The sequence below is a fragment of the Typopeltis vanoorti genome, chromosome 5, assembly GCF_054136105.1.
Source record: "Typopeltis vanoorti isolate ZY-2024b chromosome 5, IOZ_Tvanoo_1.0, whole genome shotgun sequence".
NCBI lineage: Eukaryota > Metazoa > Arthropoda > Arachnida > Uropygi > Thelyphonidae > Typopeltis > Typopeltis vanoorti.
In genome coordinates this window covers 37568904-37596139 of record NC_143553.1, presented here as the reverse complement: position 1 = coordinate 37596139, position 27236 = coordinate 37568904, and the positions used below count along the sequence as shown (strand labels likewise).

The window sequence follows — 27236 nt, the reverse complement described above, 5'->3', positions numbered from 1 at the left end:
CCATCGCATTCTTTAAAATCATTCTTCCATATACATTTTTTATTTTACTTGCAACATATCGAAAAAACTGTTTAGGATTTTCCCTAGCCTGCATGGCCAATGTTCTTTCGTAATCCTTTTTTTTGCTTTTCTTACCACACTCGTTACTCTTCTGGCCTGCACTTTATACCGTTCATGTGCCTGCCAATCACCTTTCTCCTTAAATTCCCTCCATAGTTGTTTCTTTTTTTGCAGCTCAAGCTTAATGGTGTTATTCATCCATTTAACCCCTACTTCATTTATTATTCAGACTCTAGGTATACAGTCTGCCATTGCTTCATGCAAACACTTCTTAACTGCCTCCCATGCACTATCAACTTCTAGTCCTTGCAGTTGTACATGCCATGGCACTGAACCAATCAAACTCCTAAGCTTGTCATACATTCCAGCCCGATAATTCCACATGTACCCTGTCTTAATTGTAAATTCACACCTTTAGCCAACTCCCAAGTTAAGACCCTATGATCACTCTCACCAATTGGTGGCAATGTGGTCATATTAGTTACAGCCAATTCCTCAGATGCAATTACTAGGTCAAGCACTCTCTGACCCCTAGTATTTTCCATTACATGCTGTCGCAGATAGTTATCCCTTAATAACCGCATAAAATCCAATTCCTTCCTCTCGTGTGTCCTCTCATCACTCCAATCAATGCGACCATAGTTGAAATCTCCCATAATAATTACCCTCCTTCCACTCATTTCTTCTATTTGCTTGTGCATACTATCTCCACCATCTTTTCCATCACCTGGTCTATAGCAGCACCCAATTTTATATTTTGTTCTGCTAGCCACAATCTCACACCAAATGGCCTCAAATGTGCTCTTTTCTCTATCCTGCAATTCAGTTTCTATTCTCCTTGGCTGCAGCTCATCAGCTATCATCAACAATACTCCTTCCCCCATTTTATTCTCCCTGTCATTCCTGAACACACTATACATATCACATTCAATCCCACTAGCTATATCATCTACAGTCAGCCATGTTTCACTAATGCCAATAACCTGTGGTCTAGAAGTGCCAACCAAGGCCAAAAATTCTTCCTTCTTGTTCCTACTACTCCTAGCATTAGTGTACATGAATTGCAGACCCCCCCTTAGCCCCATTCCTACTTTGATGCCTAATACTAACTATCCCATCTGATTTATTGTCCTTATTCGCTCAGGCATATTATACTCATTCATACACTCAGTTGCCTCCCTAAGGTCTGCATATCTACTCCCCCCTCCCTAATAAATCTAGTTTCCCTGATTCTGCACATCCACTTCATTCAACAACACTTTTTCAAGTCTCCTTACACTGAATCCATTCAAATGCAAACCATCCATCTTATATAGATCCTTTTACCCATCGAACTCACTCCACATGTCCACAAATTCCACACAACTCGTCATGCATAACACACGGATAAAGTCATTTACAATTATGGCCCTCCTTCTAAACACTTCACTGTCATACCGCAGCAAAAGACACTAATCATCCTAACTCTCTCACTCTTTTCTTTTGCTACCTCAAACAATTCATTCAGGTCTTCTATCATTTCCATTTTATTTCCTATCAAATCATTCATACCTGCCACAACTGTCATTTCTTTCACCCTTTCCTTTTGCTCTCTAATAGACTCACTTAAAAAAAAAATAATAAAATAAAAAAAAAATAAAGAAAGAAATGAAAAATGATGGTACAACATGACAAAATTTCATGCCGACTGGGGCGACGCCCAGTTTAACAAGGCCACCATTGTTTTCGCCAGGGAACCAGGGTGAACAGCGAAAAGTCAGCTACTGGAACAAATCTGAAAACACACCCCAACTCAACATCACCAGAGGTAAAGATTGTTACTATCAACATAAGAAGCCTGAATGGCAAAAAAATGAAGCTAGCTGAGGAATTACATAAGTACCAGATTGACGTAATAGGGGTGACTGAAACAAAAAAGAAAAAAACTGGTGAGATCTTTCTGAGCAATAAATACAAAATGCTATATTCAGGCAATGACAATCAAGGAAAAGAAAGAATAGCCATAATATTCAACACAAAATACGAAGCTAATCTTCTTGAATGGTAGGCTGTCTCAAGTAGAGTGATGTGGGCAAATATGAGAATGGGGAGCTGGACAATGAGACTTATTTGTGCCTATAGTCCCACATAAGGTTCTACTATGGTAGAAGTGGAGGAATTTTTTGATGCTTTAGAAAAAGCAACTGACACAATGAAAAAGGAAAAGTTGGCCCTTGCTGGGGATCTGAATAGCAGAGGAGGAAATGATTATCAGACAATCATTTCCTGAAAATTTGGAGAAAAGAGCAAAGCTAATAATAATGGCAAATATCTGTTGGATTTCTGCTCAGGGCATGGACTGGTTATTACTAACACCATGTTCCAACTTAAAAATGTGCACAAATTCACATAGAGAGAAGAGGCAAGGAATAAGAAAAGTCTCATTGACTATGTTGATAGCTTTATTTTCCCACTAGTTTAGGACAGAGAGTGTACAGAGGATTTGAAATTGTAAGCGATCACTATTTAGTCTTGAGCAGGATAAAATTGAATTTCATATTGAAAAGAATAACATGTAAGAAAGTTTTAAAGCGAATAAAAGTTGAGCAGCTCTCAGATGTGAACTGCAGACTAAAATACACAAAGATTATTGAAGAAAAAATGAAAGAGTTTGAGAACAGGAACCAAACCTTGGAGATTCAGTGGCAAGCCTTGAAGAAAACCCTGATTGATTCAGCCAGAGAGGCATGTGGTGAGGTTGTCTGCAAAGATAGAAAAATCAGGACTTCATGGTAGACACAGGCAGTTAAATAGGCAGTGAAGGAAAAGAAGAAATCATATCAAAAGTTCCTGGCAAATAAGTCAACTTTTGCTCTTAGAGAATACAGAGACAAATGTAAGAAAGCGACACACTGTGTAAAACTAGCTAAAGAAAAGTCATGGGAGGACTTTGGCAAGAATAGAAAATAAACATCAAGAAGGTGGTAAGATATTCTGGAGGTTGTTGAAGAAGCTTAGACATGGAAGGAAGAGTACTGTAAAAGGAGTTTGAGATGATAAAGGTGACATGAAAACGGTAGAAAAAGATATCCTTGAAGTATGCAATAATAGCTTCGAAAAATTGCTAAATAAAACAAGTGGTGATAGTGCAGTGGTAAAAAAACACTCAACAGGCATATAGTCAGGAATACGTATCCATACTTGAAGTAGAAAAAGCTATCAAAGGCTTGAAATGTGGAAAGGCAGCAGGAGTAGATGATATTTGACCAGAAATGCTGAAGTATGGTGGTATAAAAGTCTTACAGTGGCTGCCCTGCATAGTTCAGAAAGCCTGGACAGAGGGATGAATTCCCAATGATTGGAGTAGATCTCCAATAGTGCCCATATATAAAAAGGGAAATAAAACTGAATGCAAGAATTATAGAAGTATTTCCCTACTGAGTGTTCCTGGCAAGATCTATGCAAGTATACTTGAGAAACGGTTGAGAAAAATTGTGGAAGAAAAGCTTGGTGAAGAACAAGCTGGATTCAGGCCTAATAGAGGCTGTCAGGATCAGATCTTCACTTTACGATACATTATCGAGAAATCATGGGAATATAACAGAGATCTGTATTTAAGTTTTGTCGATTTGGAAAAGGCATATGACAAGGTGCCAAGAGAGAAGCTATTCAATACGCTGCAGTTATATGGTGTCAATGGGGCATTATATCAAGCAATACTTAGTCTTTATTTGAGTTGTAAGTCAGCAGTTAGAATTGAAGGAAGTACAGGAAGATGGTTTAATGTTAAATCTGGTGTGAGACAAGGATGCACATTATCCTCTCTGTTATTCATTATCTATGTGGATCACATTATGAAGGAAAGTGGTATTAAACATGATATCAGAATTGGAGATGTTAATGTTATCTCATTGTTTTATGCAGATGATGTTATACTTCTAAATAAATCCACTACAAGTCTGCAAGATTCCCTGACTAAACTGAATAATTGTTGTAATAGATTTGGTATGAAGGTCAGCAATAACAAGACAAAGACAATGAAAATAGGCAGAATCATTGAAAATGTCAACTGTGTTGTGAATGGAGAACCTGTGGAACAAGTAAAACATTTCAGCTACTTAAGCACGATTTTTACTGAAGATGGTAAATTCAATATAGAAATAGACAACAGAATCAGCAAAACTGGTATGATGGGAAGTCAATTGAATAAATTCATATGGAATAAGAAAGAAATTAGTCGGAACACTAAATTAGCTGTATACAAGACAGTGTTCAAACCAGTTTTAACTTATGGATATGAGAGCTGGGTCAGAAGTAAAACACTTGACCAAAGACTAGAGAATGCAGATATGAGAGTACTGAAAAAGATTAGGGGCGGGAGTGAACAGATGGCATCAATGGCAATATCATATTAAAAAAAAGGATATTAGGAAAGAACTTGACATTGTCGGCATCCAGGAATGTGTTAGTAGAGCTAATCTGAGGTGGTATGGTCACTTAAACAGAATGGGCGAGGAAAGATTAGCAAAACAATTGTTCTCTGCCAGGTTGGCAGGAAAACGACCCAGAGGAAGACCAAGATATAGGTGGATTGATACGATACAATGTGCCTTAGACGATAGAAATATAAGATCTGATAATGATAATATTGGAGTCTTGACAATTAATATACTGATTTAGAGGAAAATTGTAGATAGGAAGTTAGTGATGGTGTAAATTTTTCATGTAGTTCTATCATATCCTGTACACCCCTTGAGGGTACATGTCAGGAATTTGGTGATGATGACGTCCTTAATGGTCCGACCAGGTTGGTACGATTTTGTCAAATCCTCTACTAACACGCCTCGTACTAACGAATCTTTATACAGCACTCACTCCTTCATTTTGTTTATTTTCATAATCATACTCTTATTTTTCTTATCATACTTTTTATTATCGGTCTGTAAACTCGGTTGACATTGTGCATACGCTCTAGTTGTCGCTTTGCTTAATGTATCGCTCCACTCAACAACGGGATCTCACTCATTGCATCTATCTCATCGTTTTTATTATCTGTTAAGCCATTAATTTGCTCTGTATTAATACCATCATCCATACTTTCTACATTCACGTCCTCACAGTTTTCTGGTACAACCTCGCAATTTCTTACATATTGCTATTTTCTTCATTCTGAAAATTGACAAAAATATCACATTCACGACCTGAAATACACTTTAATTCCTCATTTTCCTTACATTTTCTACACACATTCACTCCATCATCATCTAACCATACTCCAACCACTCTCCGCAAAGCGTACATTTCGCAGATAGTACACTGGATAATCTCCTGTAATATTGATGCAAAATTGTCAATGATAACTTAAAATAACACTTATCTTATCAGGAGCTCTCAACAAACACTACAGACCACGAATCCCTCTAGCGGCATATCCCAATCCCATTATCCCATTTTGATATGTGATTTAACACGTTTGCTGCCATGCTCCTCGGGCATAGTTTGTTACCGCACGCCAAGCACTTTCCCTTCTTCAAGGTCACTATGAATAATCAGGATGAGGTCGGTAATTGACATACGAGTATATTCGTAGTTGTCTTGTGAGGCTCATATACCAACTACAAGTATACTTGTAGTTGGTATATTGGCAGCGAGCGTGTTAAGGCCTTTTAAAATGTGATCCATATAACAGGGGAATCATTGTGCTCCTATGTCTTACACCTAATTTCTCATCAAACTAGCCATCTTCCTGTACTTCATTTGATATCGAAACATTTATATATAAAATGTTTTAACCTCCCTATTAGCCGAGGTGGATGAAATAGTGAGACCAAATTGCACTTCTTATCCATATTATTCAATGGGTGTTACAGAATCGTATCCAGATTTAGCTCAATGTCTATAGACGTCATGGCTGGTTGTGGGTTAAGGCTTCTTTTTAAGATTTATGTTATTGTTATTTAGACACTTGGATAAATTTATTACAATGGACAAAAAATTAATGTTTTTGTTTTACCTTGAAACAAAGGTAGATGTGTCTGCTGAATTTCAATATTGCTGAATGTGAGTATCAACTTATCAGCTTATGGTAGCAATTTTCTAGGATTCAAAACTGTGTGTTGATATCTTTGTATTTCAATATAAGACTTTAATATACTTTAATAAAAACTTTAATATAAGATTTGTGTTCTTCTAGAATCTAGATTAATAAAAGTAGATTTTCTGGTTTGTCTGTAATAAGGAAACCCACGAGCAAGGCATCTGGTAGACACTTAGAAAACATAGAGGTGGAAGCTCGTTGTTAGGAGAAGTGAGAAAGGTGGAGATTTTTCTGATAGTGTGAAAGGCAACAAAAATATTCAGTGATTTTAAAATTTTCGCTGTGTTCAGAAATGCCTTGCACATAAGGGATGCAAATGCAGGTTATTTCTTCTGTATTGGAAAAGGTGGAGATACCATAACTGTTAAATGCTTTTTATGAAAGAATCCTTAAAACCATTAGATAAAAAGGCAGATTTAATGTTTTAATTATTTCTGTAAAAATTCACCTGAAGAACATAAAGAATAAGTACAGTCTAGTCTTAATAATTCCACCCTTTTGACTAGGATGGTGATGGGATTCAGTATGGATGTAATGGCCTATATGAGTCTTCTAAAAACTGAAAATTGTGAGCTTCCACCTGGATCTAGTTCATGAGGCATGGACTATGTCTTCATCTACAATCTGTGCCTCTTTTGTGGCTGATGGCTAATTTTTGTATTTTATTTCATGTGTTGATATTACAGAAAAGCTGAAGATTGCTAAATAAAAGTGGCATTCATCTTGCATGGTATAATGGCTCCATGCTATTGCAGTAGAAAATGACATTGACAAATGCATTCCTTTTATGAATGAGGGTCTGGAAAGTTCTGCTAAACACCTAGAACAAATGTTTTTTCATATAAAAATATTTTCGTAAATTTTTTTTTCCATACAAAAATGTTTTTTTGTATGAAATTAATTTTTATATAAAATTAATTAATTTTTGTTTAGGTGTTAATCAGAGCTTTGCAGACTCTCCTCATAACTACCATCTTAAATATATGCACACCTACTGCTACATATCTAGGAAGCCTAGGTCTGGTCCTGATCTTCCACTTTATATCCAAAGTATAACTGTTTTGTTCAGAGGAGTGAATGCTTGTTTCACAGATTTTAATATCACTTTTCTCATGAATCATAAAATGAGTGCACACTTCATGCACTTAAAAGATGTATTGTCCAACTAGAATTTTGAACTATGATTTGTTCATACTTTGCAATCTGCAGTCTGCCTTTTGTGCAACAACAAATAAGCAACCAAAATGTGTACCCCCTTTAAAAGTAACTTTAAATACACAATGCCAGTTAAGAGAAAGCAACCGGTGAATCACGTGGATGCAACACTAAATGTAGTATCAGTATGGTTCTTGTTTGTCTTCCCTTTCTTGTTCTTTGTAATAGCACAGTTCACTTACGTGACACATGCATGTGCTGGTTGCAGATGCACAGGAATATGATCTTTGTGCAACTTCTTACACTAGAGAGGGAGAGAGAGTGTGCTGACCTGAAAGTAAATTTATGTTGCTGATCTCTGCTGAATTAAAGATGTTTTCATAAACAAATTCTTGGTAGTGCAATACTGATGTCATTTTTTGTATTAGGTGCACATAGTTATGTTAAAATCACTTACTTTTGTCTACAGTAAACTTTCAGTGTTGTATAGTGTTATTGCTATTGACCTTCCACGAGATGACTTGAATCCATTTAGGGTGGAAAATTAAGAATTTTTAAAACTTTAGCTTTAGGACAGAGCATTTTTTCATTATCATGATTAGTACTGCATGGAACAATAGATTTTATTTGAAACTTTATGGTTGTTCTAAAGGTAGTCTTATCCAAATCCAAGTAGATGTTCATTGATCTTCCAGTTTAAATTTTAAATTTAAAATCTGTTTCATTTTAAAAATTAATTTTTAATTTTAAATAAACAATTTTAAAAAAAATATTTTTTTAAGCTAATTTTAACTAAACAAAAGTTAACTTAGCGTTCTTATGTTTTCCTCTCTAATGCTCTAGGAGTTCTTGCTGATTTACTTAAGCTTTTCCCCTTCTAGTAACTGGACTGTCTGTCTGACTTTTTAAATCCATCTGCTAAAGTTCTGAATGTTTTCTTATCCTTTCAAGTAACATCACCACATGCTTCTCTGGTTGATATCACTTTGCAAGAGAGCAAAACACGTTTGACCCATTTTTGTCACATTAAATAACTTGAATGAAATATAGCACAAATATTTTGTAGGAAATTAACAATACAGAGAGATAATACAGGGTAAATATAATGATCCTTTAACCAATGAACAGAAATGGCAAATTTCTTCCCTTTCTATTAAGCACATATGTTGATTATTTTAAATTTTTTATCAAGATTTCACACATTTTCTTGAAAAAAAAAATCAATACTATTCACTTCAACATTAAGCTTTAGCTTTGTTTCTCTGTTTACCAACATATCCTCGTCTGTTATTTATCTTCTATGTGATGATTTCCCTCTGGATGTTGTGAAGAGATTTGAATTTGTTATACAATCAGATTACTTCATCTGGAAAAAATAAGATCTATAAACAGATTGAAGGTACAGCTATGGGGTGCCCTTTGTCCACACCTTTGGTGATTTACTATTTAAACCATCTAGAAGATACTTTGTTGTAAATGAACTAACCAATTTCCTGCAGTGAATCAATAGTTCATATCTATGTGTTCTGTTCACTATTGAAAAGGAGAATTCTGGGACATCCTTTCCTCATATGGCCTCTGATACTTTATCAACCAGATTTTACCTGAAACCTACCTTTACTCACAGAAATGTACATAAGTTGTGTGCATCAAACCTCTCCAAAAAATCAGGGTTGTCAATGTTTAATTAATAGAGGCATAGCATTTGCTGTTCTCCTTCAGCCTTACAACAAGATCTTTTGAGTCAAAACCTTAATGGAATCAAATGATGACAATCCTCATCCAATTCAATTGACATCAGATAATTGACTCCCACTTTCCTACCCCAAAGGATATTTCAATAAAATGCAGGGAACCAATCCCATATATTTCTACCAATCTTCAGAGAACCTGTAGGCAGAATCCTGAATAAGTCTCACCTTATATCTCCCTATTTTCATGTGAACATAATTTCTAATCTGCAAAAGCTAAACTTTTGCCTTTTTCTCTGGCTTGTGTTTACCAGAGTCTTTGCGAATCTATCCAGCTTTTGATAGACAGGCTGTTCTTTGGAAAAAGAATTGGTGAACATTAGTGCTACATTGGATATCTTAAACTGCAAAAGTCAGTCTTGTTCAACTTAGTATTGATACTGACCACAGTACACTTAGGAATGAGGCCTACCTTGTTCATAGAAGCAGTTTTAAATATGAACATCTCTTCAAAGAAAGATGTGAATCCTTTTATCATTGCCTAATTTGAATCAGAATGATTGCCTCTCTTTCTCTCTCTCTCTCTCGAAAGTGTGGGAGATACTCATCCTATGTAGATATCTGATTTTTTTATATGATTCTCCTAGCATATGGCAACTGTTAACCGATAATTATATTTACCTTGTATTCTGTCTAGTTGAATTGCTTACTTACTACACACACTGATGAAGTATTATTAATCTTAGTACAAAACATTTGTGCTGTTACAGCTATACTGTGTCTAACATGTTTTGCTTTCTTGGTTGCTATGCTATATGTGCTGTTAAAGTGTTGTGGAGAATGTGGAAGGAGGAGGAACAATAGTATGTGAAATATGAATGAGAGTATGAAAGAACTGGCTGAAGGTAATGTGGATGATTAGGTGATACTAAGGAGTGAAAAGTGCACTTACAGAGGAGATGGTTCATTTGAGGCTATTTTACCGCTCTTGTTTAGTCCACAGAACAAAACTCGAGCTAGAGCAACTGGAGAAATGATCCTCTTGTGGTACATATGGAAGGAGGATGAAAGAAAAAAATGAATGGAGGAAAATAATGAAACTGCAAGAAACTGAGAGTTAGAAGACAATATGGAGAGTCGATGATAAGAGGTTTGCTTAATGAGAAAGTGATGAAAGCGTTTTTCCCAGGTAAAAAAATCAAGGATATTAGTGAAGCTTTTAGTTTTCAGAGGTGAGAAGTGAATAAATTGATTGTTTTGGCTAGTACAAATGATTTGAGAGGTGCATGGATAGACTTATGTGTTCGTCACACATGTTGAATTGGATTTAAACGGTACCGATGCGAACACAGATTGATAAGAAAATAACTATTTATTAACTTAAAAGGTAATATTTTGCTGGTATTATATTCAGCATCTTCAGAGCACACAAACAAAGTTTAAAATACAAACTTATTTATTACTAACCATTTACAAAACAAACTTACATTAGAACCTACCAGTTTCGCCAGCAAACTGTCTGGCTTTTTCAAGATGTTTACGGAGACATAAAAAACTAGTAAATGCAAATTGAAAGGAACATAAAAAACGTAAACCAACTAGTAGCGAAGGTTACACATTCGCATGACAGAGAGGACTTATTGTTCTTATTCATTATCACGCATGCGTGTTTGTTGTAAACGTGTAATGTGATTACTGGCTAGCTGTAGTTCAGATTGATTGAGAGATAGGATCAGTTTTTCCTCGAACTGTTTAGGATTGCACCCTGATTTCTGTTGAGGTTTCCACCATAGTGTTAATAACACCAGTTATTAACACCATTGTGGCTTCCTTGAATAAACAATGTCTGTAGTCGTCATCCAGATATGGGATGGAGCTGTTTTGCCACTCTATCGTGTGGTTAGATGTACAGAAATGATGTGCCAAGCCAGAAGAGATACTTCCATTGGGGTTTACATCACCAACATGTTCTTTTTGTCTGATTTCTAAACTCCATGAAGTTTGTCCGATGTAGGCAAGACCATAGGAGCAAGGAATGTAATATACTCCTGGATATTTGTAGAAAGGCACCTTATCTTTTGGGGATCCTAAAACTTGTCTGATGCTGGTGGTTGATTTGAAGACCACTCTGATGTTGTAGGCACTTAGTATTCTGGCTATTTGATAAGAAATTGACTTGATGAAAGGGATCACTACAGTAGAAATGTGCTGGGAGCGTGATTCTTCTTGTCTGGGGCTGTCACCGTATAGATATTTTTTTGATGATGTTTTGAGGATATCCATTTTGTGATAATGTGTTGGCTATTAGTGAGAGTTCAGTCTGTGTATCCTCCTCTTCTGATATAAACTTTCTACAAATATCCAGGAGTATATTACATTCCTTGCTCCTGTGGTCCTGCCTACATCGGACAAACTTCATGAAGTTTAGAAATCAGACAAAAAGAACATGTTGGTGATGTAAACCACAACAGAAGTATCTCTTCCGGCTTAGCACATCATTTCTGTACATCTAACCACACGATAGAGTGACAAAACAGCTCCATGCCATATCTGGATGACAACTACAGACATCGTTTATTCAAGGAAGCCACAATAGTGTTAATAACCGGTGAAAACCTCAACAGAAATCAGGGTGCAATCCTAAACAGTTCGTGGAAAAACCTGATCCTCTCTCTCAATCAATCTGAACTACAGCTAGCCAGTAATCACATTACATGTTTACAACAAACACGCATGCCTGATGATAAATAAGAACAATGAGTCCTCTCTGTCACGCGAACGTGTAACCTTAGCTACTAGTTGGTTTACAACATTTTTTATGTTCCTTTCAATTTGCATTTACTAGTTTTAATGTCTCCGTAAACGTCTTGAAAAAGCCAGACAGTTTGCTGGCAAAACTGGTAGGCTCTAATGTAAGTTTGTTTTGTAAATGGTCAGTAATAAATAAGTTTGTATTTTAATTATAAAACGACCAAATATGTTTAGTTTACAAACAAAAGTTTATTACAAATATGAGACAACCACAATTCGGTGTAACAGTGGGGCTAGTATAAGTAATACAAGACTAAAGTCGTAATACGGCAGCATCTAAGTTTAAAAAAAAAAAAAAAAAAACAGTAGTCCAAAGTTTTGAAAAAAAAAAATAAATAAATAAATACAATTAAAATAAATGAATATTAATTAAATATAAATATTAATAAATTAATATTTATTTATTTTAATTGTATTTATTTTTATTTTATTTTTTTAAAACTTTCAAGGACCACTATTTGGACTACTACATTTTTTTTCAAAACTTTGGACTACTTTTTTTTTTATATAACTTAGATGGCGCCGTATTAGGACTTTAGTCTTGTATTGCACGCTGCAATTACTTATACTAGCCCCACTGTTACACCGAATTGTGGTTGTCTCGCATTTGTAGCAAACTTTGTTTGTGTGCTCTGAAGATGCTGGATATAAACCAGCGAAATATTAGCTTTTAAGTTAATAAATAGTTATTTTCTTATCAATCTGTGTTTGCATCAATACCATTTAAATCCAATTCAACAGATTTGAGAGGTGAGAAATATGCAATAAGAGAAGATATGAAATAATTGCTGATTAAAGCAGAAAAAGAAGAGTGAGAAAGTAAGTATTGTGAGTCTTCTGCCTCAGTATGACAGGAATGAATTGAGAAGAATGGCCATGATTGCTAATGAATCAATGAGAAATTGTGCAGGAGGAATGGTGTGCAGTTTATAGATGTATGGAGTGAATTTGCTGAATATGCCTGATGGACTAATTTTGAATGGTTTTGGAGTTAGATTTTTGGAGAGCGTTATTCACCAAATCATTGAAGTGCAAAATTAGGGGAATCAGAAGTACTTTGGGGGGGGGGGGGGGCAATACAGTCAAGTGTGGGTTCTGCCACTCTGAGACAAATTAGTGTGTGTGTGTGTGTGTGCACAGCAATGATTATGCAATACTGAATGCAGTTTCTCAGTTTTCAAATTTAAATGGGTTGGTAACGACATTACAGTGGTAATTGCGATTTTAAGGCAGTGTTGAAATGTATGTACACCATTGCCAGAAGTATTACAAATAAAGGAGAGAGAGAGATTTCTGGCTAGTCAGCTTGACGTAGCCAGAAATTATAGGCATTAGTGAGAACTGGTTGATAGAAAGTGCTATGGTTACAGGAATAGTGTGTGAAGGATATTGTATTTTCAGGGAGGAGAGGGAATAGGGCAGGTAGTGGGGTATTGCTGATGATAGCTGAAGAACTGTAACCAACAAAATACAAAATTAGGAGTTAAAGAGAATTTTAGGTCTGAGGGAGATAGTGCTTTCATTTGAGACTATCTGGTGTGAGATAGAGGCCAAAAGAAAAAAAATATGTTGTCGGTTGCTGCTGTCGACCATTGGACATACAGGAGAATGTGGATTCCATGCATTGGCAGCTGAGCAAAATGAGTGCAGTCTGAGGAGTTGTTATGGGGGTGACTTCAGTTATGAGGACATGGATTGGAGGAAGTTATTAAGGAATTATCTGTAAAAGCATGTCGTGGAGTAAACTAGAGGATTGACAGTGCTGGATCTGGATCCCGCACTCTCAATCCTCCAACTGAAAGAGGAGTGTCTACCAAAGGTAGACACTCCTCTTTCAGTTGGAGGGATGTTGTCTTACTCTGGGATGTTGCTAAGCATATGGAATTCTCTGTCAGAAGAAAGGGTTTATGTTGAACTATAAAGCTAGTAATTATGATTGACTTAGGTGGCATCTTGGTGTAGTGCCATGGCTTGAGAAGCTGAATGTTAGTAGTGCATGGGAAGTGGTCAGGAATTGTTGGAGAGAAGCAGTATCAGAAAAGCCGTATATCCACAGTCAGGATGATTAAAAAAATTGGGTGTAAAGTATGAGTAGAAATATAAAGCAAGAGCTACAAAAAATCAAACATTATGAAGGGAATATAAAGAAAAAGGTCATCAGCATGCTCATGAGCAGTACAAAGTACAAGCAAGAAGATTGACTAGTATGATATGAAAGGCCAAATCAGATTATGAAAGAAAATTAGCTAAGCTGGCCAAAGTAAATCCAGAAGAGTTTTTCATAATGTTTTGAGTAATAGGAAGAATGACTGGAAGGATGACAGTAAATAGCATTGATGGCACGAAGGTATTGTATTGAATATTGTATATATTGTATTGTATATAGTATTGATGACAGATGCAAAAGAAATAGTTGCATTGATAAGTGATCACTTTGCAAAGGTATATATTTCATATGTGTGGAAATTTTGAAGTTGCTGATGTGGCAGAGACTGATGGCAGAATTGAGGTAGATAAACTGGAGGTGCTCAACATATTTAAAAAAATAAAATCTGCAAGGGAATTGAAGTTGTTTAGTCTCAGTATCAGCTGGCAGGTAAAGGTTAAAGGTAAAATCCAATATTGGATGGATAGGAATTCGATACTCTGTGGTGGGCAGCATGGCTTTGTGAAAGGTGGGTCCTGCTTGATTTTATAATACAGTGACAGCAGAATTAGATAAGGACTGCACCATGATAGACTTTGCAAAAGCATTTGACAGAAGACTGCATAGAAAACTATTACATTAGTTGGAGCAAATGGGTGTCTGACAAACAGACATACCAGAAAGTAGTATATGGTAGAGTGAAATGTAGAAGAATAAGCGTGACTAGCAGAGTGCCTCAGGGTTCTGCACTAGGATCACTACTCTTTAATTTGTATTTAATGATATAGGAGAAAATTTAAGTTTGCTAATGATGCAAAAGTGTGGAGGGCAATAGTTGATAAAGGTTATGCAGATAATTTGCATGATGACGATTTGAATGAACTGGTATTATGAGTGAATGCAGTGGCAAAAATGTACTATGCAGTATGCAGCAATGTGATATCTACTGTATAATATATACACAGTATTATCACATTGATGGTACTGGATTGTAGGAAATTGATGAGGCTTGGGAGTAATGGCAGACAAAGTGTTGAAGTTCAGAAGGGGAGGGGCATATTGCACCTGTTAGCAAAATACTAAGAGGATTACTTGGATATTAAAAAAAAAAAACAGTAGTTAGTAAAGATAGAGAGGTTATTATTCCTCTTTATAAGGCTATGATTTGACAGTATCTTGACTACTGATTTGTTCAACTGGGTTTCTTGGGGATCAGCAGGTGAGATGAAGATGGTGGAGATGAATGACCAAGCTGATGACAGATCTGGAGTAGAATTCTCCCTATGAGCAAGTTAAAGGTGTGTGGGTTGAAAAGTTTAGTTGATAGATGGAAAAGAGAGAACATAATAGTAACTTTTATGACTTATTAAAGGGGTTTCTATATGAGATTTTCATTATGTGATGAACAGAGTGAGAGAACTAGTGGCCCTTGGAGGTTGTGCAGGAGTGGTTAATAAAGGTGCATGTGAGGACTAGATTTGTTGTTGTTAGGAGAGTGGTGAATGATTGGAATGGATTGCCTGAATCAGTTGAGTGTTCTGATAGTGATATAATAATATATTACTACTACTACTACTAATAATAATAAGAATTCCAGAAATTCTATAATAATAATAATAATGTTCTTAACTAGTGGTGCTTAAGGGTCAAAGTTGGTTAACTGGAAGGAGTCCTCAATACGGTCTTTTAAGCAATGCAGAGAAATGACCTGGACTTCAGAATTAAAGTCCATTTCTCACTATCTCTTGTTGTGTACTGTTAAGTATCTACCTACTGAACGAACAAGATGGGCTTACAATTTGTGATTTAGCTGACCAGTTATGTTCTTACTGGCTAAAACCATAATGCAAATTATGATACAACTCGACCAAATTTTATGCTGATGTGTTATCTCCTGGTTAAAAAAAAGTCAGCTACTAGAACAAATCCTGCAACATTTCCCAACTCATCATCAGCAGAGCTCTAGATTTGTATCAACAACATAAGAAGCATCACCACTGGAAAAGAAAAGAACTAGTAGCAGATTTAATAAGTACCAATTTGACATACTAGGTGTTATCAGAACAAAGAAGACAAAAGCAAGCAAGTTTTCTTTCTGAGAAACAAATACAACATGTAATATTCAGGCAATAACAACTGGGGAAAAGAAAGAGTAGATATTATTATTATTCAGGCCTCCATGGAGTCAAAAGACTCATCATGGGAGGTCCTTCCTAAGAAACACAAAGTCTATCATACCACGTCTTAAACTCATTGACTTCTTCTCTCACCACCCCATCAGGCAATGCATTCCATGGTTCAACCACCCTCCATGATAAGAAACCACTCCTCACCCTCTTGCTCACAGATTCCTTTCGTAACTTCCAGGGATGGCCTCTTGTCATCACTCCTTTCCGCTGTTTAACCAAGCGAAAGAAATCCCCAGTGTCAACCCTGTAACCACCTCTCAACAGTTTAAAAGTCTCAATCATATCACCTCTCCTTCTTCTATCCACCAAACTCTGCAGTCCACATTCCCTCAGCCGATCCTCATAACTATCATTGTACAGTTCTGAAACCATCTTTGTTTTCCGCCTTTGTACCCTTTCCACAGTTAATTTATCCCCTTCAAATCCTGGAGACCAAATCTGAGAACAATAGTCCAAGTGTGGTCTGATCAGGGTCTTATACAACGGAATGATAACTGTTTTATCTCTGCAGGTCAGCATCCTTCTCGTTATTGCAGGAATCCTCTGTGTTACCTTCACCACTTTTGCAATATGTCCCCTAAATTTCAGGTTTCTATCAATCATCAACCCCAGATCTCTTGTCTCCCTCTACTTCCTCCAGTATAACTCCTCCCATAGAGTATGCAGTGTCCCATCGATGTTTCCCAAACCACAAGGATAATCTTCTTGAGTGACAGGCAATATCAAGTAGAATGAGGAACTAGACAATGAGGCATAGGTGTCTGTGGCCCAATAGAAGATTCTACTAATGAAGTTAGGAGACATGAGAGAAGGCAGCTGACACAACAAAAAATGAAAATTTAGTCCTAGTTGGAGATCTAAAAGGAGAGTAAGAAATGATTACCAGACATATAGAGATGTTTGGGGAAAATTTGGTGAAAATAGCAAAGCTAATAATAATATTAAGTACCTGTTGGATTTTTGTTAATTATTACTAAGACCATGTTACAACATAAAAGTGTGCACAAATTCACATAGAGAGAAAATGCAGTAAATAAGAAAGTCTCTTTGACTCTGTAATTATTGATAGCAATGTTTTCTCAACTATTTCAGGTCAGAGGTGCACACAGAGGATTTGAAATTGGAAGTGATCACCATTTGGTATTGAGCAGAATAAAATTGAATATTATACTGAAAAGAAAAGTGTAAGAAAGGTTTAAAAAGAATCAGAGTTGAGCAGCTTTCAGAGTTAGCTGAAGACTCGTACACGAACATTATTCAAGAAAAAAAAATGAAAGAGATTGAAAGCAAGAATGAACCTTGGAGATTTAGTAGTAAACTCTGAAGAAAATGATTGATTGATTCAGGAAGAGAGGCATATGGTTAGGTTGTCAGAAAGGTTAGAAAAGTCAGAACTCCATTGTGGACTCAGGAACTAAAAGAGGCAGTCAAGGGAAAAGAAGAAAGCATATTGAAAGTTCCTGGTAAAGTATGTCACCTTGTGCTCTTAGAGAATACAGAGAAAGATGAAAGAAATCAAAACAGTGTAAAACTAGCTAAATAAAGGTCATGGGAAGACGTTGATAAGAACATAGAAAATGAATATCAGGAAGACAGCAAAATATTTTGGAGGATGTTGTAAAAGCTTAGAAATGGAGGAAAGAATATATGAAAGGAATCAGAGATGATAAGAAAACCAAAGCTAAAGATATCCTAGATGTCTGGAGTAATTACTTTGAATGATTGCTAAATGAAACAAGCTATCACAGCATGGTAGTAGAAAACACTCAACAGGAATGCAGTCAGTGATACGTGTCTTTGAAGTAGAAAAAGCACTATCAAAAACCTGAAATGTGGAAAGGCAGCTAGAACAGATGATATTCAACCAGAAGTACTGCAATTGAAGTTATACAAGTTTTAGAGTGGCTCCACTGCATAATTCAGGTCTGCTCAGAGGGTCAAATCAGCACACTTTATAAAGACAAAGAAAATGAAAATAGGCAGGAATATGGAAAACATCAACTATATTCTGAATGCAGAACCTATGTAACAAGGAAAATATATCTGCTATTTAAACTTTTAGTGAAGACGACAGATTAAATATATATATATATATATATATATATGTAGAAAGTATTTTATCTTGGGTATAATAAATGTTAAAGATACCAAGCTATTTTAAACCTGGCTTTACTCATTTCCCAAGTAAGCAAACAGACAGTAAGTCAAGTTTGCGCATGCAAGTATTGCAAGTCTAGATGATCCCACACGTAGTGCAAGACCAAGGCAACTCATGGTAAAAAGTGGATAAGCTCTGATCACTATTCTTATTATTTACCTTTAATGCAAAGCACATCTCCTGGAGGAGATGTATGATGCTATGTATTAAAGGCAAGGGGCCACTACCCAGACCGGTTTCAACCTTTATTGAGGTCTCATCAGTGGGAGCCAGGCTAGAAATATCAATCATTTTAGTAATACAGAGCTTATAAGTATTTTACCAGAACAAGTTACCATAAGGTGTTTTAACTTTATTAAATAAAAATCTCAGGAGGAGAGATAGATATATGCAGAAAGTTTTTTACCTTGGGTATAATATACGTTAAAGATACCAAGCTATTTTAAATATAAACCTGGTTTTAATTCATTACCGAAGTAAGCAGACAAACAAGAAAGTCAAGTTTGCACCTACAAGTAGTGAAAGTCTGGGTGATCCGCACGTAGTGCAAGTCTTAGGCAACTCATGGTAAAGGTGGAAATAAAAAAATTAAAAAAAAACCCAAGGTAAAAAACTTTCTACATCTATCTCTCATCCTGCAATTTTTATTTAATAAGGTCAAAGCACCTTATGGTAACTTGTTTTGGTAAAATATTTATAAGCTCTGTATTGCTTAATCCTTGGTATTTATAAGCCTGGTTCCCACTGATGAGACCTCAATAAAGGTCGAAACTGGTCTGGGTAGTGGCCTCTTACCTTTAATGCATAGCATCATCACACATCTCCTCAAGGAGATGTGCTTTCCATTAATGGTAAATATTAAGAATGGTGATCACAGCTTATTCCACCTTTACCATGAATTGCCTAAGACTTGCACCACGTGCAGGTCACCCAGACTTGCACTACTTGTAGGTGCAAACTTGACTTTCTTGTCTGTTAGCTTACTTGGGAAATGGATTAAAACCAGGTTTATATTTAAAATATCTTGGTATCTTTAACGTATATTATACCCAAGGTAAAAAACTTTCTACATCTATCTCTCATTCTGAGATTTTTATTTAATAAGGTCAAAGCCCCTTATGGAAACTTGTTTTGGTAAAATATTTATAAGCTCTGTATTACTTAAACCTTGGCATTTCTATGCCTGGCTCCCACTGATGGGACCTTAATAAAGGTGGAAACTGGTCTGGGTAGTGGCTGCTTACCTTTAATGCATAGCATCATACATCTCCTCAAGGAGATGTACTTTCCATTAAGGGTAAATATTAAGAATAGCGATCAGAACTTATTCCTCCTTTACCACGAGTTGCCTAAGACTTGCACTATGTGCAGGTCACCCAGACTTGCACTACTTGCAGGTGCAAACATGGCTTTCTTGTCTGTTTGCTTACTTGGGAAATGGATTAAAACCAGGTTTTTATTTAAAATAAGCTTGGTGTCTTTAATATATATATATATATATATATATATATATATAGCAGAATTTAAAGAGCAGATGTGGAATGAATCAACTGAATAAATGTATATATAATTAGAGAGTTGTTAGAGCCATGAGGAGGTGGCATACTCCACAGAAACTACACCCTGACCCAGCACAGCAACTTTGGAAACCTTGTCTGACTTTCTAATGCTAGTGGGCTTATTAGATTGGGTCGATGTTCTTGATGGGATGAACCTGATGATTCTACCAGTGACAGGTTGCAACAGTGATCTCCTTTAGGTTATAGTTTCTAGAGCATGCTCGATAGGAATTAGGACAGGGCTTGTAGTTAAATTAGTATGTAAGTTATGTGTTAAGGTAGAGATTACTGCACATTATTAAAAATTATTGAACCAACTACCATATTACAGTAATACTTCAGTTTTATATAAATCAAAATAATCACTCTATGTTTTGACCTTCTTAGTTCGAAATCCTAGGAAGAAATCTTGATTTGTGAAATCTTGATCAACCATCCTTATCTTAACAATAATCGTGGCATAAAAAATTCCAAGAATGCATGGTACACATTCAGCCCACTTAAGTTCAACTTTTCCAGCAAACCGTTACTTTAGGACTCCAAACAATAATTTTAGCTCTTATTGGCTACTATCTATACCGTTTTGTTCTAATTTGTATGAGTAATTATGTAAGAGCATGTTGCTCCCTAGCTTAATATGTCTTTTAATGATTTGTAACCAAATAGATAATAATAATAACAGGACTCTAGCTTTGATGTAGTAATTTTTTTTTTTCCAGAAACCAAGCCAGTAATTTTAACTGTTGACCATATTACAGTAACTTTAGCTTACCATGTAGATTGTAATGTAGCTTGTTTCTTTGTTTATATGTGTATACTCCAAATGATGACCTTGTTATGAAGGTCGAAATGTCGAGTGATTATTTTGGTTTATAATAAATTGAAGTTGTACTGTAACGTGGTAGTTGTTTCCATAATTTTTAATAATGAATGCTGATTACCATGTAACCATAGCCTCCATAGCTCAGATGGTATAGACTTTGGTTGGAAAGATCTGGGCTCGATTCCTGTTCCATGACGTGAGGAACCTTTATCTGGTCTCTTTCAACCAAAGGTGAGTTAGCTGGTCTCATATGGGGATAGAGTTTTTTCCCACCCAGAAACAATAATTATCTGGAGGAATAATGAAAATATTTGTCCATATCTGTATATGTGATTTATTTATTATGACAAGGAATTTATCTAACAAATAACAAAACATATTCAATTATATTTGAATGGCCGGCCTGGTTTGCCGAGTAGTTAGCATATCAGTCAAAAGGCTGCAGGTTCAAATCCTGCTATAGGCATGGATGTTTGGGATTGTCTGTGGAAATACTAGTGTGGTGGTCTGCGGTAGATGGCATTGGTGTCGTTGTGGTTAGTTGAAGTTGTGGAGTGGGTACCCTCTCTCAATGAGTCTTTGGACTCCCTGGAGGTGTGACATAATAATAGTAATAATAATAATATATTTAAATGTATTGTTTTTGGTTCTTGATGGTATGCTCACTAAGATTTTTGAATTTCAAATGGCATGGTGTCTATGCACTAATTTTATATCATGGACTTTTATTCTGAGCATTGTTTTTGAATGAGAAATTCTATTCAGAATGGGTAATACTTTTTCATGTAAATATGTTGTATCCAGAAATTCTAGATCTATTTAATGTCAAAATTAATCTTTTCAATTTCAGGGTACCGTAGCAACTCCTCAAGCCAGTCCTCGTCCAACATCTACTCCTCAACCATTTTTCAATCCCACCAGTGCACTAGCCACTGCAGCTGCAAGACAGCTTGCAGTTGCTACAGCACCAGTTTTACCTGGAGTTACATCTATTGGGTCTCTGTTTCCTGCAGAAAAGCCTGAAACTGGGCAGCAAGTAGTTTCAACTGTGACAGCAGCAATCCCTGTACATTCTGCAACTTCATCAGGTGAATATTATATTGCAAAATTTAGAAATAGTAAGACAGTAATTGTTATCTTGGATTACAGAGAAGAGTATTACATGGTCGTTGTATATAAAAAGTGCTGCATGTGTCAATTTTGGTCATTCTATGGGATTAAGTTTTTTTATGTTTGAGTTGGTGATTGGTTGGTCATTGTAAGCATCTTTTCTCATGAAAATTACATCATAATTATCCCTGTTGAATACTAATTTTAAATTAATTGTAGATTTGGATACTAATTTTAAATTAATTAGTAGGGTGGCCATTATTGAAATGTAACAGAGATCACATAAACACAATACACAATAAAATGCAATCCAAGTTGGCACCATAATCTGACACCATATCTGAGGCTGAAGGATGATAAAATAGATGAATATAACTATGTCCATCATTTTACATCATAGTTTTGAAAACACACATCTTATCCACATCAGTTTTCAGAATTCTGATTGAAATTTGAAAAAGTGAAAAGTTGCTGCCAAGTAGGTTCCAAACCATCTCACAGAAGCAGCAAGTAGATGGATTGTAAAAAGAATATGGAACTGCTGCATCATTGAGAGACTGAAGACAAATAACTTTTGAGCAGAATTGTTGCCATGGTTGAAACATGGATATGGGATTTTGAACCAGAAGCAAAAAGTTTATCCTATTTATAGTGGAAACACTAACCTCTCCTTTTTACAGAAAAAATGATACTGTCAACACTCAAAAATTAACAGTATTAATATCTTATGGCAATAATGAAATTATTGCACTTGACAAACAAAGTATGTGAAATGAACCGTAACAGCAGCTTATTACAAGGGTGGTCTGAAAAGTTCTGGAACTAATGATGAAAAAACGAATTTATAATTTCAAAAATATTTTTATTTTTCAAAATAATCTCCCTTAAGACTAATACATTTATTTCAGTGATTCTCCAGCACCATTATCCCATCCCTGCAGTGGTTCTTAGTAAGATCTGCAAAACATCCCTCTACAGCTGCAATCACATCTTGATTCGAAGAAAAACACTGCCCAGCAAGGAAGAGTTTTAGTTTTGGGAAGAGATAGAAGTCAGAAGGAGCCAAATCTGGGAAATAGGTTGAATGTTCCAACAATTCATAGTGAAGATCCCTTAATTTTCCCATTGCCAAAACACCTTTGTGGGCAGGTGCATTGTCCTGATAAAAGATAATTTTTTTTCTTTTGCAAACTGGATCTTTTTCTCATGAATGTTTTTGTCTAGTCTGTAGATTAGAAGTTAAAAGTTAACTTCTAAAAGATCAGAATAATATTCCCCAGTTATTGTTTTATCCTTTTCAAGATAATTAATAAACAAAATCCTTTAGCATCCCAAAACACTGATGCTATGACCTTTCCTGCTGATGGAACCGACTTTGTTTTCTTTGGTGCTGAACAACTGGCTTCTGTTCACTGCTGTTTGGATTCTGGTGTGTAATGGTGAATCCAAGTCTCATCCATAGTAATAAATCGATGCATAAAATCAGTTTTATTCTTGTAAAAAAGGTCTACGCACTGTTCAGAGATTTTTACGCCAGCATATTTTTGATCTGCTGTGAGCAAGCAGCACCCATCTTGCGTAAAGCTTTTTCATTTTCAATTCTTCATGCAAAATGTATCCTACACGTTCTTTTGAAATGCCTATAGTCTCAGCAATTTCACGCACTTTGAGTCACCAGTCATCCAATACCACATCGTGCACTTGATCAATGATTTCTGGTGTTGTTACATTTTTTGGATATCCTTCACGTGGATCTTCTTCAAGGCTGGTACGGCCATGTCTAAACTCGGCAGCTCATTTCTTAATTGTTGAAAACGAAGGAAAAGATTGCCCATAAACTTTTATGAACTTCGAATGATTTCTTTTGGTGTTAAACCTTCTTTTATAAAGTTTTTATAACCTCAATACTCAATTTTATCCATTTCAATGGATACAGACAAAACTTGTGCTTCAGGCAGCTGTATAAAACAGACTGTTTGATAAAGTGACTTGCAATTTCACGTGGATGCTTAAGACAGATGTACCAACTTAGAAAAAAAAAAACTTGCCGATAGTGTTGCCATCTATGGTCGAGGCTGAGAACTTTTCATACCACCCTCGTACACTAAGTTTCGCCTAGCTATTTCATGAATGAAAATTTTGTGCCTGAGGACTCCATTTTGCATTGCATGCTGGGCCATGTGTTTCATGTGAATTTTTGAGCTTATGGGAAAAAAAGTACTGATGGCAGGTCCATCCTTACCCTCTGTAAACCCTTACACAAGCCTTCCAGACTTGAATTTGTTCCCTGAATTGAAAGAACCATTCTGTAGGATATGCTTTACTTCCATGATTGATAAGGTTTTTGCTGAAGGACCTAACTTATCAAACATATCAACAAATTTGCTGACATGAAGTGATAAGGCAAAATGAAATTGCATCGAAGACCTATAAATATATTTTGTTAAATAAATAGCTTAACAATAGGAGTTCAATGCACAGAACTTTTGAAATAGCCCTCATATGTCATCAATAGTAAGGAAGATCACTAACTGCTAAATAATCACAATTGTTTTCTGCTATCCACCTTTTTTTCCCTTATATACTGCATAACCCCTATCACCCACAAACTTCCAACATAATTACTAACTCTGAAAATTTTCCTGTTTATTAATTTTGTAAAACCCGTTTAGTAGCTTGTATGTCTTAATCACATTATCCTTTTCTGCCTGTGAACCAAATCAAGAAATCTGCAACCTGTCCTCATAAGGTTCATTCCATTGACATTGTATCATCTTGGTCAGTCACTTGCCTCTGGATTCTCTTCACCTCCTCCTCCAAGAAACCCAGGTGACCAGATCTGCACAAAGTATTCAAGATGGGGTCTTACCAAGGCTCTATAAAGAGGTATAATAATCTGCTTGTCTCTGCTCATCAGGATATTCTTCAATAACCAAGTAATCTGATGAGCTGTTTTAGCCACTTTGTAATATGCCCTCTAAATTTTAGCTCCATATCCACTAACATCCCTATAATCCCTGGCTTCATCAATTTCCTGGAGTACAGTTCCATTAATGTAGTACACAGCTGATAATCTTTTCACTCCAAAATGCATGACCTTACACTTTGCCACATTAAACTGACATAAATTCTCCTTTGCCCAGACTGCCAGTCTCTGTCCAAATCATCCTGCAAAATTTCAACACTTTCTTTAACTATTGCTGTTCCAAATATTGCATCATCAGTAAATAACTGAATAGTTCCTCTCAGATCCTTTCCTATATTGTTAATGTATGAATTAAATAGTAGCAGCCACAGAATAGAGCCCTGTGGCACACCCCTAGTCACAGGCCTCCTAGTGGACTCTGCTCTTACTACAGTCTGTATCTCTTTATCAACCACCTTTAATCCACTTCACCAACTTTATATCCATCCACATGTGCTGCAGTTTATTGATTAGAATTCTCATCTGGTGTCTTGTCAAAAGCTTTTGCAAAGTGAGTCCAGCATTATCACTATAAACCTTCACCCAACTCAGCTGTTATTGTATTATAAAACATGAGCAAGTTGCTGAGGCATAACTTACCCTTCACAAATAATGTTGATCCCCTATAATATCCCATTTCTGTCTGTCCATTCTTGTATTTTGCTTTTGACCAATTTCCTAGTATCTTCACTGCAACTCCTGATATGCTGATCAGTCAGTAAAATGATACATCAGTCTTGGAGCCTCCTTTATGCAGTGGAACTGTTTTTCCCCCTCTTTCCCATTGGGATTAATCTAGACCTGAGACTTAGATAAAACAATGGAGTCAAAGACACTCCTAATTTCCTAGCACCCCTCTTGTAAAACTCAAGCTGATATACTGTCTAATCCCATAGCTATATTTACATCAAAGGTCTGTAATATGCTATGCATCTCCGGTTCATTTATCTCAGTTTCCATATAAGCCTTTGCCCCTCTTGTTACCGCAGTATCTCTACCTGGATGATATACTCTTGCATTCTCTTAGTAATTCTACTGTTTCACTTGATTCAGTTACCTCTCTACTATCGGCATTTGTTAAAATCATTCTGCCATGAATATTCTTCCTTTTACTTGCAATAACATACCGAAAGAATTCTTTGGCACTATCTTTGGTTTGTATTGCTAATTTCCTTTCATACTCTGCTTTCGCCTTTCTTACCACACTGTTTTCTCTTCTAGCCTGTGCTTTGTATCTTTCATATGCCTGCTTGTAAATTTTCTCTTGAATTTTCACAAATTTTTCTTTTTTTTTTTTTGTAGCTCCTGATTAATAATGATATTCATCCATTTAACGTGCACTTGATTTATTATTCTCGTGACTCTAGATATGCAATCTACTATTACTTCCCTCAAACACTACTTTACCACTTCCCATACACTATCAACATCAAGTCCTTGCAGTTTCACAATCCATGGCACTAATCCAAGCAATTTCCTAACTTTGCCATACTTATCAGCCTTGTAATTCCACATATCTCCACCCCCACCTCCCTAAGTGAAAACTCCAGACATTCTTTACAAATAGGGAATAAAAGATAATAAAATCCAGAAAGTACAAAGTTAGCAAAAATAGTACACACAGGACTACAGAATTGCCATTAGAATTTTCAGAAATCTAAAAAGCACAATCAGGTAGTTACTAGAGGATATACACAGTAAAACCTTACAACAAAAAATTAGAGATTTCGATTTGAGGCATTAAAATCAAGTAAGAATGATTTGTTTTGCACCTGGCAAAATAGAATTCTAACTGTAGCTGTGATAACACGAGATTCTGAACAGGAAGTTTTTTTGATTGCTGGGCAGGGGGGCGCTAATATAGATGCTGGAGATGAGAACCTTTGTCCCTGCTGAACAAAAACATTACAGTACTGATATTGATGATAAAAATGCTCATGTAGAAAATAATTTGACATATGAAATGTGGTTAGAACAGATTATTAGGCAGTTCACCTAGGAGTAAGAAGAAGTTGAGAAATGTCTAGAAACTCAGAGAGGATAAGAAAATTAAGCAGAGAAATAAAATGTTGGAAAGCATACAGAAGGTAATAAGGTGTCAATGAATAATAATAATAATAATAATATGTTAAATCAAGTAGAATGTAAGAAAAAAGAAGTCCAGTGATTTGATCATTAAATGCAACTATTACAGGAGGACTTGACTAGTGTGCATGCATGGGCAACAGGGGACTGTAAATTTAATGTTGCGAAGTATAAGGGTCTAAAATTTGGTAGGCAACAATGGGATGCAAAGTATACATTTGACAGGGAAATTTGGGAGAAAGTTGAGATAAGAGACCTTGGAGGACAAGGATCTGAAATTTAGAAGTCACATTGTGAAAACATCACATTAGATTATTGCAATGATGCAGAGGACCTTAGCTTGTAGATACTTGCAGAAATAAAGAGGTTCTGGTGTCATTGTATAAGGCCTTGTATGAATTTTTGTTG

General features: G+C 35.9%; 1 protein-coding gene across 1 annotated transcript in view; it reads left to right on the top strand.

Moving 5' to 3' along the window:
- Brd8 (Bromodomain containing 8) overlaps positions 1-27236 on the top strand; it is a 575604-nt gene that overhangs the window by 276363 nt on the left and 272005 nt on the right. Inside the window, exon 9 of the mRNA XM_090393081.1 lies at positions 21519-21756. Within this exon, the coding sequence (XP_090249207.1) occupies positions 21519-21756 (238 nt within the window). The remainder of the gene's footprint in view (positions 1-21518; positions 21757-27236) is intronic.